Source organism: Gymnoscopelus microlampas (assembly GCF_963454915.1).
Source record: "Gymnoscopelus microlampas genome assembly, chromosome: 14".
NCBI lineage: Eukaryota > Metazoa > Chordata > Actinopteri > Myctophiformes > Myctophidae > Gymnoscopelus > Gymnoscopelus microlampas.
The window spans coordinates 37,474,901-37,489,073 of NC_139951.1; the positions used below are offsets into that span (position 1 = coordinate 37,474,901).

Below are 14,173 nucleotides of genomic sequence, written 5' to 3' on the forward strand. Positions count from 1 at the left end.
AATCACTACACACAGAATACTTATTTATTTATTTATTTATTTATTAGTTATTGAGTAGTTGTGGTGCTCAATGAATACGTTTAACGTTAAGGTAACAGAACACTTGTAATGAGGACACAAACTGTACAACGACTAACAACTAACCATACCATATTTCAAAGCTAATGAAACATGCCATCCTTCTCCTTCATACTGTAGATTTCGAGTGCCCAACAGAAGTCCTCTGTCAGTGCAGTTCCAGCAAGACATCCAGTCTCTTCCACTGGAGAACATCATTGAGATCTATGGGACGCACTACATAAGTCGGGCGGACCTGGGGGGTCGAATGAACAAAGTGACGACCATAGACACTTGTCTGGCCACCCTGAATACTGTCACTGTAGGTCAGGTGGAGCACTGCATGAACATGGGGATCATGGTTGGGCAGGGGCTCGTGAAACTGGCCCCAGTGGCCCTCAACATGACTAGTGAGGCATGTAGAAAGATTCTCAACAACCGCGACACTGTGACAAATGACGAAAACGGTTTTCTTAAGCATATGACTGAGGTGGTTGGAGGAAACGGCTGGAGCGGAGAGTTTTCTCTGACGACAGAGGACTCGGCCGGCTTCACAAAATGGAAGGACAGCCTTAAAACGTCGCCTGACATATTGTCTTTCAATCTGTCGCCACTGCACGAGTTGGTTGCAGACGCAAAGATTAAGTCCAACCTGCGAAAAGCCATTAGAGAGTATATAATTGATAATGGCATTCAAACAAATGATCCACAGATGATACACAGCTGTCCTCTCCCGACTGCTGCTCCCCCTGGGAGGGGTCATGCCTTTTTTTGCTTTTATTTTAATGTTGTTTTATGCTTTTGCTTTTCTTTTTTGCTTCATTGTTAAATTAGTTGTTCTTTTCTGCCTACTCTGTGTAGAGTTTGCATGTTCTCCCCGTGTCTCCTAGGGTAGTTAATACCCTCACAAAAACATGTAGTAATCCTGGTCGCTATACCGCCTCCATGACAGCCGGGGCGCCTGATGGAGGGGAAGGGAACTGGTTGGAATAACGTGTTCCTTCCACGCGCTACGTCCTACCGAGGAAACTCCCCCCTTTCAGGTGACAAGAAGGTCAGTTGGCTCTCATGCATTGAAGGAAGCATAAGCTCGGCCCTGGCCTCCCTAGGCTGTGGGGGACTGGTGTAGCGCTGGTGTAGGGCTGGTGTAGTGCCCAGGATCACTTAGGAAATTGGCACCGGGTGAAAAAAATGGGTTACAAAAATCGCGGGATAAAAATGTTAAGAAAAAAAAATTGTTTTACTTCTTCTGTGATTGTATTCTTTCTCTGTAAAGAACTTTGAGCTGCATTTCATGTCATGAAAGGTGCTATACAAATAAAGTTTATTATTATTATCACACAGTTGTCGTGGAGAGGGCTACAATATCAACGGGGACTGGTGGCTTACGCCAGAGATATTAGTGGGGGGCTGTGAATGTGTAATTTTTTGTTTTCATTTCATACTCATGTGAAAGTGCATGCAATGAGCTTGTCAGCTCATTGCATGAATATGCATCAATATTTGCCTCTGAGATGTAGTGGAGTAGAAGTAAAAGTATTGGAATTTGGAAAGTAAAGTACAAATACCTCAAAAGTGTACTTAAGTACAGTACTTGATGAGCACATGTACTTAGTTACTTTCCACCACCACTGAGTGTTAGTGGAAACTCATAATAACAACACTGACTCTGCAGACCCAGAGACCAGACCCACCAGACCAGCCCCAGCGGTGGTTGCTTGACAACCAACGGCGGGCCAATCGCAGCGCGACAGGCCTGCCATCCCTCGGGGCCATGGGATGGGATGCTGGCAGCGAATGAATAAACCGGTGAACAGCAGATAAAAGGACAGCCAATGAGACGCGTCGTAAGGTGGGCATCGAGTAGGGTTGCCATGTCCTCTTATTATAAGCTACTTTGGGCTCCCCCCCTGTAAAGTTGCTTCTAAATATTGGTATCTTGCGGTTTTCTTGCCTTTTTTTGCAAACTGATAATAAAGTATTCAATCAATCAATCAATCAATCAATCAATCAATCAATCAATCAATCAATCAATCAATCAATCAATGTTGCTTAAACCAGTGGTTCTCAAACATTTACATGGCAAGGAAGGACACCCAGATTAATTATATTTGTCTGCAGACCGCCCCCCCATCTGAAAATATTTTAACAACCCAATACATACAAGATTTGTGTTGTTATGTTTCAAAAACATTCCAAAATGACCTCTTTTTTAAGAAATATTTATTTTTGGGGGAGAAATAGCAGAGTTACAAGCTCACAACGCGTCGCAACGCCTTGTGAGCTTGTAGATCTGCTATTTTCAACTAGCTGTAGCATATAGTCCCTTATTTTGGGCTTGTTTTCATTGAGCTCCACTGATCTCACTCAACCCAGATTCAGCACAAGCAGGGTTAAATTCATTCTACTGCTAATATGCCACCAAAATGTGGAATTGATGATGAATTGAGTACTAAGAAAGGACCCCAATGGAAACAAGCCATATAGTGCTTTCTTGGGTTTAAAATCCTCTTAACAGACCTTGTATTGAACTGTGCTTCCCTGTGCTTGTCTTTGCAAACTGTTAATAATGTATTCAATCAATCAATCAATCAATCAATCAATCAATCAATCAATCAATCAATCAATCAATCAATCAATCAATCAATCAATTAAGCCCTACCAAGAGTGTGATTCCTTACTCTCCTTCAAAACCACCATAAAAGAGCATCTGCCTGCAAATGGTAACTGGTCTGGTCCTATTAACGTCTAAGCTTAACACCAGGAAATGCAAACTGTTAATAAAGTATTAAATCAATCAAAAAAACCTGGTTGCTTATTTCTCATGCAATCTGGCAACACTGCCCGCTTGTCCAATCGCTGCCAGACGATCCGCACTTCATCTAATTCTCACACAGATGCAACATCAGCAGCAGTCCGTTTATTTCCTCTTCTGTAAGTCGTAGTTTTGGTGGCAACATAACTTAATACCACTCATTAAAAAACCCTTCAACCCTCGTCAAAGTCTACATCTGGTGAGTATGAATTAATAGGCGTGGGTGGCTGGCTGCGCGTAACCTATATTCGATTTTTCCCTGTAAATACAAATATTATGCTTATGCAACAGCATCATCACGTTCCATCCTGTCTGTCTCCATGCAGTGTTGCCATGTCCGCTTATTAGACGCGACTTTGGGGCTTGTTTTTGTCGCGTACACGTAAATTATTGGTTGTTGCGGCTATTTTTTTGGGCTTGTTTCTAAAGTGTAGTTGCTTATTTGGGGCTTGTTTCCTATTGTTGTTTAAACCAGTGGTTCTCACATATTTTCATGTCAAGGACCCCCAGATTAATATGTAATCGTCCGCACATCCATCCCCAATTCCCCATCTAAAAAGATTTTGTAACAGGGACAACAGCCCCCCATGCAAGATTTTGTGTTCATTCATTCCACATTTCCCCTTCTTTTTTTTCTCTCCCATGATTTTATTTAAATAGCAGCTCTACAAGCTCACAACTTGTCGCATCGCGACGCGTTGTGAGCTTGTAGATCTGCTATTTTCAAATGGCGCTCAGGTGGCCTATAATAGTCGCTTCTTTTGGGCTTGTTTTCATAGACCTGGTTGCTTATTTCTCTCGCTGAATCTGGCAACACTGTCTCCAAGCCCAGGCAAAGCAGCAGCACTGCAATTAATGCAGACGTGCTTTTGTAACCGTATGGTCTTGACAAAGGATCTGATATAATAACAAAATATATGTCGTTTTTTATTTTTTTTAATAATATATGTATAAAAATCTAATGTAAAAAAATATAAAATATATATAAAAAATATATATATAAAAATATATGTCGTTTTTTATTTGTTTTTTATTTTCTATAGATTTATTTTGCAGACAATATTATTAGCAGCCAAACCAACCATGACGGAGGCTGAGAGCTCAGATTATCCGGTGAAGCGCATCATCAGGTCCAGCATCAGCAACGGGAATAGTAAGGTTGTTTCAGAGCCGACGACACAGACAGAAGATGATGCCTTTGACCACGCATACCAGGAGAAAGAAGGCCCCAAACCTCAACGCATCATGGTCTGGAAGAATGTCATCCTAATGACTTTATTGCACGTAGGAGCTGCTTATGGCGTTTCACAAGTCCCTGCAGCATCTCCCTTGACCTTGGTTTGGTGTAAGTATTGAGTAAAGTATTGGTTCTCAAAGTGGGGTCCGGGGACCCCCAGGGATACTTGAGGGGGTTCCAGGGGGTCCCCAGCTAAATGATGGATATAGGAACCAAATGGACCCTTATGGGTCTGTAACTCTGAGAGTGTACAAATGGAACCAGAGATAGAAATGCCATTAAATGGGGGTCCGTAGCCCTAATGCATGTCAAACTGGGGGTCCTTAAAATGTATCTTTTCAAATGGGGGTCCGCGGGCTAATAAGTGTCCATTTGGGGGTCCTTGACATGAAAAAGTTTGAGAACCACTGAAGTAGTGGTTCTCAACCTTTTCAGGCCACACCACCCCCCAAAATAATCCTATTCTACAAGCTCACTCACAACGCCATGTTGTGAGCTTGTAGATCGGCAATTTTCACAATTGTTGCCTCTTTCTTATATCATTTGACGATTTGGCCAATGTTTGACCAGTTTTTATAGTTTTTATAGACGCATATCTTTAAGTCTGTGTGTGCAGATGTGTTTGAATAACGTTGAGGAGGGGTTAAATAATATTTTGGAAGCCATAAAGTCACAGCTCTAACGTTATGTCATAATATGGCTTCAAAAGACACCAGCCCACTGTCTCCCAGGTGGTTATAGGCTTATCGTGAAGAGTGGTTTGCCTGCATTTTGCCGTGAGGCGTAACATTTCCATAGGACGTGGTTAACTCGACTATTATGGTCAAATCTGACACAAGTTTGTTTCTTAGTAGACTGACAGCAAATGGGGAGAGAGATGGGGAGTGACACGCAGCTCAGGTCTTCGGGAACGGGATCGAACCTGCGACACGCTGTCAGGCTGGCATTGCAGCCTATAGGGTGCCTGGACCGCCACGCTGCGGACCAGGCCTAAATCTGACACGAGTTTGATCAGAGTCCTGGCCTGAAGACAAGCCAATTTTGAATCCTATCATGGTGCCACCCACTGGTGGCACTATGATACTTTTACAAACTGATGCTAGCATCTGCCTCAAATTTGTCCAGCAAAGCCTTTAAGACCTCTATGATGTGATATTGTGAAGGGCTTGAGTTTTCGTGGAATGGTATCGTGGTGACACGGCAAATTTGCATGCTCATTGTACTGTGATGTGGATATCCGCAACATCAAAACAACACGCCTGTTAATTACAGCTTGTTATAGGCATTATTGTGCACTTCACGACACTGAAACAGGAACTTGGCTGTTCCTATTTAAGCTTCCAGTTGTTGATTTACCAATGACTGGTGATTTCTGATATTCTTATTTAGCTGCTGCTCAGAGGTATCTTTGTCTATTTCTGCCCTTTCAGGTCTCATGTCTGATTGAACCGTTATACAGGGTTTTGTTTTTTAAGCAGAATTCACATCCACCTACAGTACGTGTGGTTCTTAGGACACGGCAGCCTGCTCCTTTGTGCAGAATCCCAAGAGTGTGAGGGTTTGGAATCATGTAAAGTCACGCCGGCTGCCACATGTCCCCACGTGCGAGAATGCCGCGAAGGTCCGAGGGCTCGATCACCACCGCTTTCAGCTATAATTCAACCTTAGAATGGCTGTATCCATGGTTATACCCATGTGTCCTAGGACCGAGCACCAACATTATCACCGTTTAACCCAAGACCGGGAACGCCTATACGTTGTTATACCTTTAAAACCGGGAAATGTCATTTTCGATGTTGCTTTGTATATGTATTTTGAATAAAAGATTTAAGATTTTCAGAAAACCTAGGTTAGGATTTAGAAGGCATTTTTAAAATCGGCCTCAGATCTAAATGGGTTAATGACACAAGATGCCCCCCCTTAACTCATGTAATTACTCAATTACATTAGACAACTCATTTGTGAATAGTCTGGAGTAATTGATGCTATTTCCCTTTTCACTGATCGCTGGTTGAAAAGCATCGTTCCAATTAGTTCCTTGTACACCCAGATGTCGACTTTAGTAGTCATGTGTTGACGCCCCCACAAATTCATTTTTGCACAGTGAGTCATCCAAGTACAATAAACGATTCATGCCATGGGGTGTGAATGTGCGAGAAAGTTATTATAGTGTTGTTTGATGACGAACTCCTTTGTTTCTCCCGCAGCTGTGTTTTGCTTTTTGGTAAGTGCTTTAGGAGTGACGGCAGGAGCTCATCGACTGTGGAGCCACAGATCTTATAAGGCCTCAGTGCCCCTAAGAATCTTCCTTGCTCTTGCTAACTCCATGGCCTTCCAGGTAACTGCAGAGCGTTAAAGGGATGTTTCACTTTCAAACATGTCTTTTTTTTTTGGTAAATTCATTTTTTTCATTTTCCCAGAAAATGATATAAAATTTATAATATATAAAATTAATGAAAAAAGTAATTGAAAAAACACAAATGTCAGTCACCAGAACCAAGGACGGGTGTTTTCGATGAATCTATCATGGTTAAAATGGAGTTTGAAGTTTCAATGGGTTTATATAGGAAGGGGGCGTGTCTGATAAAATGAATATCAAATATCTAAATACTGAATCAAGCAACTTAAAAACTGTATGCCCACAAAAGCCTGAGTAGACGTTTAAATGACCCCAAACACGTTAAAAGTGAAATATCCCTTTAAGGTCACAGACAGTCATAACATGCACACACGCACAGTTGGAAGTAACAGTATAATGGCAGTTATCATAACAGCGTAAGTACCATCTTGACTGCACAGTGTATGTAATCTTTGTCTTTGCATCAACCCACAGAATGATATCTTTGAATGGGCTCGAGACCACAGGGTTCACCACAAATATTCAGAGACCGATGCTGACCCTCACAACGCCACCCGGGGCTTCTTTTATGCCCACATTGGCTGGTTGCTGGTGCGCAAGCATCCCGACGTCATTGAAAAGGGAAAAAAGTTGGAGCTCAGCGACCTAAAGGCTGACAAAGTTGTGATGTTTCAAAGGAAGTAAGTGCATTTAAATCAGTCAAGTGGAAGTATTTAAGTCTAAACGGCTTCAATCTGTTTTTAGCATTCCTTCCTTTTCTTTTTGTAGCGTTGTTGATTTAACCTGTTTTGTATTAGAAAATGTAAAGGGTTAAGAAAATGGGAAGGGGCACATTGGTAGATTGACATAGAAGAATACCAGTTGTAAAGTGTATGCCATTCACTTACATCAGAGCTTAAATACAAGCACATTATATGTACACTGTCAGTCCTGAGGGAATTAAACTAAAACAAATTCCACTTAGGAAAATAATAAGTACATGGGTTTGAACTCCATCCGTTTCCCCTCTATAGGTATTACAAGCCGTCTGTGTTGCTCCTGTGCTTTGGCCTCCCCATGTTCGTGCCTTGGTACCTGTGGGGAGAGACACTATGGGTGGCATACTTCGTCCCAGCTCTGCTGAGGTACACCTTGGTTCTGAACGCCACCTGGCTGGTCAACAGCGCTGCTCACATGTGGGGGAACAGACCCTATGACCAAAACATCAACCCCAGGGAGAACAAGTTTGTCGCGTTCAGCGCCATAGGTATGAACGTTCACCACTCAAGCCCTAGTTCATTCTGAACCCATAGAGCCCGGGAAAGCATCATTTGTGTCATTTTAAGATTTCTTCGGCTATTCAAAAATAGCAGATCTACAAGCTCATAGCGCGGCACAGAGAGTGCCGCGCTATGAGCTTGTAGATCTGCTATCTTTGAAAAATCGTCAAAATGTGTGCAAATCTTGGAATACACATATATTTTTAAAGCGAACATTTGTAAAATATTTAGTTCCAGGGACGCCAGAATCAAAGATTGGAGTTACAAATGCCCACTTAAAAAAAATAATCTAAAAAATCAGATCTACAAGCTCATAGCGCGGCACTCGGTGCCACGCTATGAGCCAGGTTGAAAGTGATTAAGTTACAGTCTATAGTATAGAGACAATTAAAGAATGATTACTATAGGCCCCTTTTGTTCTTACGTCATGAATGATTGAGGCAAAACAAAGGAATATTGGATTGGAGGCAAACATGTATCACCTCAGAATGGTAGTAAAGTTATTTGGTAGTAGGTTAGGTACTCGCCATCTTAACGTGTCATCTGGCTGTGTTGTTGGGTTCCAAAATTAAAGGAGTAAATGGCTCCATCTTGAGAAATTATCACATATAAACTCACGTCACCAGGCTTTGGAAAGCCTGGTTTATGTTCCAAACAAACCAGTCTGATGCGGTCTAGAGCCCGCCTACTAGCCTGTAATTTGCAGACAGACATAAAGGCACATAACGTTTCCATATCTGCTCTAGACCCAGACCAGGATCTGTAATCTACAAAGCGAATTGAGCCAAGTGTAACCGCATAACAGCTGCCACTGCTGGTCAAATAAATTGAAGACAACTAATGGTTAAATATAAAGATATAAAACAAAAGGATTGGACATGAGGCGGTGCTTGTGTTTCTAGCGCACACTTCAAATCAGGTAAGGTTTACATAAAAGTATTGTATGTTGTAGGTATGGAATGGATATAAGGTTTGTCATGCCTATTCATCAGAAGTTGATTGGGTAACTAAGGAATATAGGTGTTTTCTCTCAGAACTCAGCCAAGTAGCGCATGATGTGTGTCAGGTGTGTGTTCAAGAAGGTACAGTAACAAGATAGGTGGGCACCTCAGTGTTAAATTGGCTATTTTTTCCAAAATGTAAAGAATATATATATTTGGAAAATGTTTTTAAGCAAATTAAAGTATACATGATTAGAACAAGCTTAAACATTCGACAATTAAGGTCCAATATTTCTACAATTGCTACAAATTGCTACACAACCTGTATATCCAGTCATTTTGGGGCATAAACAAGAAGTTGAAGGGTACATGTTGTACATGTATACTTTACATTACTAAGACCAAGTAACATTAACATTTTGGAGAAAATTGCCAATTTTACATCGAGGTGCCCAGATGTCCCTAGTGCCCACCCATCCTGTATCCGTGTTGGTATCCATGTATTGATTGTCTAACGTGTTCAGCTAATGTTTTGCCTCCACTTAGGCTGCGGCCACTGAAAATGGAAGTGTTGTCGTAAAAAACAACATTAATTATGCTTGAATAACGATTAAAGCTTCAGAGACACCTTAAATCATTGTTCCAGTATGCCCCATATACAGGGCATAGCAGTGGCGGCCATTTTGTGGTGCCACAGATAGAAACCCCATTCATTCCCCCCATAAAGATTTCCGAAAATATTTATATATATCATTTTAATCTGGAACCAAGCCATTCGGGCTCCTGGTGAATCATGACCATAAAACATTTGATTCTGTGTAAAAAGAAAAAATTGAAGATTTCATTATATATATATATATATATATATATATACACACACTATATTGAATAAATACCCCTTTTTTTTTCCAGTTTTCAAATATTTTTTGACATAGAATCAAATGTTTAATGGTCATGATTCACCAGGAGCCTGGATGGCTTGGTTCCAAATAATTTATGTAAATATTTTCGGAAAAGAAATGCCATGCCATAATTGCCCTATTAGCTTTAAGGTTGCATGCATAATCTCAATCACGATTGCATAACTCTCAAATATTTTCCAGATAATATAATAGTAATATATGTTATTTCTTTATTACTTATTATGTAATTTACATAAGTTGAGCGATGTGTTGATGTGACAAATCATTTGTTAATCAGACAAAATAGCTGCATGCATGCTGACTGCTCTTTACTCTGTCTCCTAAGGTGAGGGATTCCACAACTATCACCACACGTTTCCCTTTGACTACGCGACGAGTGAGTTTGGCGCAAAGATCAACCTTACCACGATTTTCATCGACGCCATGTGCCGCCTGGGCCTGGCCAGCGACCGCAAGAGAGTATCCCGTGAAGTAGTCCACGCTAGGTTACAGCGCACAGGAGATGGGAGCTACAGAAGTGGCTAAGAAGTTATTTTCTGAAATGTGGGTCAGCTTCAAGACAAACACGCTAAATGAGGAAGCCAACAAAGTAAAATAGTGTCAATTTTGGAGGAGCTCTTTTCTTTTGTGTAGCTACAACCATGCCCTCAACTCTCCATTGACAGCTGTACAATCTCGTGTATCTTAAAGATAAATGTCATGAGTCTTGAACTCATTTCTCCTGTTTTTGGTGGTGTGTAGCTGCAACAAAAGACATTCTTGCCAAAGCTCCTAGCGTAGCCATCGCTCTTATAGTTAAGACAGCTGATTTTGTTGCAGTGATACAAATCGTTGCAGAGGCAATCAGTCAGAAATGTCTTTGGACTTTGTGTCTAGGACTGAAATAGCATCATTTCAACAGTCAACTACATCCTCAAAACCATTTTTGGCACTGTGGTGTCCATAGTTTTCATGCAGTGTGTTTTCTGGATCTAAGCAAATTAATATTACTCAGTCAATACTCTATACTATATTTACAATGAATAGAGCGCTGAAATATAGAATACCAGTGTGTCATTCCATTGGGTATGATGCTTATTTGGATACTATGGCCTTTGTTATTACTGTTTACAGCAAACATTTTACAGCAATTTCAATTAACCCTACTTCTAGCAACTTGCCCTCAGTTTAGTTTTCTTCAATGAGAGGAAAAGACAAAAAAATCATATTCAAGGGAAATAACAGTATGAATTACTTACTGTTGTAATGTCCTGTTGAACAATGCTTATTATTTACATGAAAAGAGCTCAAATTGAGGGAACCCAAACCTAAATGTGTTTTCCAGCTCATGATACTGAGAACCTTTACAAGAAAACAAGTGAAGAGCATGTTTCCAAATGAGCTTTTATAACTAAAAAGACAAAAGCTTTTATTACTTCCTTTATAAATTCTCATCCATAGAGTAACAATACAAAAATTGGCAAATTATTCTAAACCACATGAACCCTAGTGTTCCCTATTTTTGCCTAAGAGATTTGGTGTGTGTGTGTGTGTGGTTGGGGGGGGGGGGCAGACCTTAGTATCAACTAAGCCTGGAGGGTTTATGTGGTTTAAAGATAGACATTAGCCATTGACGACATACAGTACATAACCTCATGTTGGTATAACATTGACTCTCATGAGATTATTCAGTAGCATTATCTCAGGACAATTTTAGGGACCCATTTTCACAAACTAAATTGAAACTGCCATTCATTGTTAACTTTTAAATGTTGAATATCTCTCAAACAAGACCTTTTTGCAATTAATCTATCCTTGTTATTTCTAAATGAACACGCCATTGTACCCAGAAATGTGACATTGTTTTTGACCGCCATGCATATGGGCCATCTTATTGCACATATGTAGCTCGATGTTGCTTTTTCCGCTCGACATACATAGCGCAGTGGAAGTTCTTTTAAATGTGGTAGTATCAGTCGCTTTTGCTGTTCTTGAGATCTGTCCTCCCTGTCCTTTTGTTCTTGAAAGACAGCGCGGGGAGACGGCCAGAGCAAACAGCAGAATCTTGAAGGTTAGGGTTGGGATCCTTTAGGATTTTAACGATTTCGGTTCCTTAATGATTCCCTTTAACAAAGGTCTGTAACTCTGAGTGTACAAATGGAATGGACCTTCATGGGTCCATTTGGTTCCATTTGTACACTCTCAGAGTTATGGTGGTCCTTGAAATTTAAACGTTTGAGAACCACTGGTATTGTAATTGCATAGCAGACGTGAAGTCCACATAACCAGCTCTGACAGTGTGATAAAAAAACGTTCTGGAAAACGGTTCCAAATGTGATGGAACCGATTCCGGTTCCTCAATGTTGGATCCGGTTCCTCCGATTCCGGATCCCAACCCCACTTGAGGGGCCATTGTTGGTCAATAGTAGCAACCGTTCATGCAACAGTTCTGGGTGTTACAAAAAACATGCCTTGCATGGTCGTAGGTGTCGTGTTATACCGTTTTTTCGTCTTTCTAATGGCAAAACTGCTGCACCGCATCTATTTTTGTAATGTACTGTGAAGTAGCATAGCTTTTTGTTGATAATCAGAACTGTTGCTGTACTGTTTTGTGAAATGGTATAGTTTCCCTTTGATGATGTTCTACAGAGTTGATTGTCACAAAAATAATTTGAGGAGCATTGCATCTAAAAGTCCTGGTTTCGTGCTGGTATGCACATTTATTTATTTATTTCTATCCTCTGGCTCTTTAGAGATGCAAATTGTTTAATTTGTCTGGTACAGTAGGTTTTCTACTTTTCAGATTTGGTGGACAATCTACGAAATAATGCATTTGAATTGAATACAGCATCCATTTATTTTGGCCAAAAAGTTAGGAGCCTACCTAATGCCTTATGACTTCTCCATTCCTGATCTTGAGTCACATCCTATTCCAAAAAGGTACAAATACCATTCAGCTAATCTGACTTGAAGTTCAGGTTTACAACCCTTGTTCACCGCGTGGAATATTTTGCCCATGTGTTGTTTTATACATGCATGAGTATTTTAAGATAGACCTGTGGTTCTCGACATTGGGTCCAGGGACCCTCGGTGTTCCCTGAGGGGGTTCCAAATGGACCCTTACAGGTCTGTAACTCTCACGGTTATGGGGGTCTTTGAAATACATTTTTAAAAGTTTGAAAACAACTGCGATAGACCAAAGAGGTGAACTGTGGGATTGGCTAACACTTAATACAAAACATAATACAAATGGAAACTATACAGGTCTATCCTGTTTTCATGGAAAAAGCAAGTGGAAACCTTACACCTGGTGCAAATGTTTAATCAATTATTTATCCAGACAAATTTTAAACTTGTGAAAAGTGACCCTGATGGATGTGCCAACTAGTTTTAAGACATGGCATCTCAATATGAAACACCAAGCATAACGGTGCTTTCATATAGGCCTAACAATTGTGGAGGAATATTGGAGCATTTTAGAACTCACCAAGCATAGAAGTTTATTACCACAAGCAATGCATAGAACGTCTGCTGTTCAGAGCTTCAAAAAAATCTTTACTCTTCATTATTAGGGGAACAAATGGTTGTTAAAGTCTTCTGAATGATATGTAAAATATGAAATATATTCTGAAATACAATTCAGAGGTATTTTCAATAAACTTGTAATTGCATTGACGGCTGCTGTTTATTTATTTTATGTGCACTAACTATTTCCTCAGCAAATAACTTCCCTTTCTATCCTTCACTGTCAAACCTGGCAAATTAACAGTTTATTGTTGCCCTTGATTATTCTTGAGTCTTCCTCTCCCTCACTGCCAACTTGTCAAATATTATATTATGTTATTATAATATAATTATATTATATTATTAATATAAATTATTGATACAACAATAAAAAAGGCCTGTTACTACTAAGTATTAGTTTAAGCATGGAAATTAATTATTAATTAAAGGTGCTGATTTGTAAGTAATGTTTTTTTTTAATATATAAAATAAGTGTTAATAGGCTATATTAAAATAAGTGATATATTCTTGTAGCAGTCATTGCTGGAGTGTTTGTTCAGTAACGGGTCTTCCTGTCTCCAGCTCTTTAGTAAACTGAAATTACCTTTTTAGTTTGGGATACCAACTTCATCCAATCAGGAGAGAGAAGTCATACAGGACACAGGATAAACAAGTGGATTTGGAAGTGATGATACAAAGAAATTAGCAGACAAAATTGGATGGTTGGATGAAATTGGTAGAATATGTTTTTCTGTTTAAAGAGCTGAGAGACCCATGTTACTGGACAGACACTTTATAGCAATGATTAGAATACTATCTTCTTTTTTCTTTTTGGCCAAAAAATATTATTTCCAGCACTAACCCAGCAAGCAACTATGGGTGATTACAACCACTATCTATATCAAGAAAGATTGCAAACTTTGGAGAACGAAAGCTCAAGATCTCATCTACGTCTACAGTCCCCTAAATCAGTGGTTCTCAGCCTTTGTTTTCAGGCCGTGACCCCCCAAAATAATCATAATTTGAACTGGGGACCATCCCAAAATAATCATAATTTGAACTGGGGACCCCCCACCCTGATAAGCACTTGGAATTGAAG

The 14,173-nt window shown here is 40.1% G+C and overlaps 1 protein-coding gene across 2 annotated transcripts; it reads left to right on the forward strand.

Moving 5' to 3' along the window:
• The first annotated feature begins 2,942 nt into the window (after positions 1 to 2,942).
• Positions 2,943 to 13,246, forward strand: scd (stearoyl-CoA desaturase (delta-9-desaturase)). Of its 2 annotated transcripts, none has more exons than XM_084078942.1 (6): positions 2,943 to 3,071; positions 3,916 to 4,217; positions 6,317 to 6,447; positions 6,943 to 7,148; positions 7,482 to 7,714; positions 9,917 to 13,246. In XM_084078942.1, the coding sequence occupies exons 2-6, from the start codon at positions 3,956 to 3,958 to the stop codon at positions 10,114 to 10,116; spliced, it is 1,032 nt and encodes a 343-aa protein (XP_083935068.1). In that variant the 5' UTR covers positions 2,943 to 3,071; positions 3,916 to 3,955; the 3' UTR covers positions 10,117 to 13,246. The 2 variants fall into 2 exon arrangements, with proteins under 2 accessions (XP_083935068.1, XP_083935067.1); XM_084078941.1 differs by having other exon boundaries at positions 2,950 to 3,071; positions 3,929 to 4,217.
• The last annotated feature ends 927 nt before the right edge of the window (positions 13,247 to 14,173 follow it).

Excerpts from the sequence above, each read along its gene's own strand:
- scd (XM_084078942.1), top strand. The coding sequence starts at position 3,956 with ATGACGGAGGCTGAGAGCTCAGATTATCCGGTGAAGCGCATCATCAGG. Across the intron at positions 4,218-6,316 it reads TCCCTTGACCTTGGTTTGGT|CTGTGTTTTGCTTTTTGGTA; the intron begins GTAAGTATTGAG and ends TTTCTCCCGCAG. Across the intron at positions 6,448-6,942 it reads CTAACTCCATGGCCTTCCAG|AATGATATCTTTGAATGGGC; the intron begins GTAACTGCAGAG and ends ATCAACCCACAG.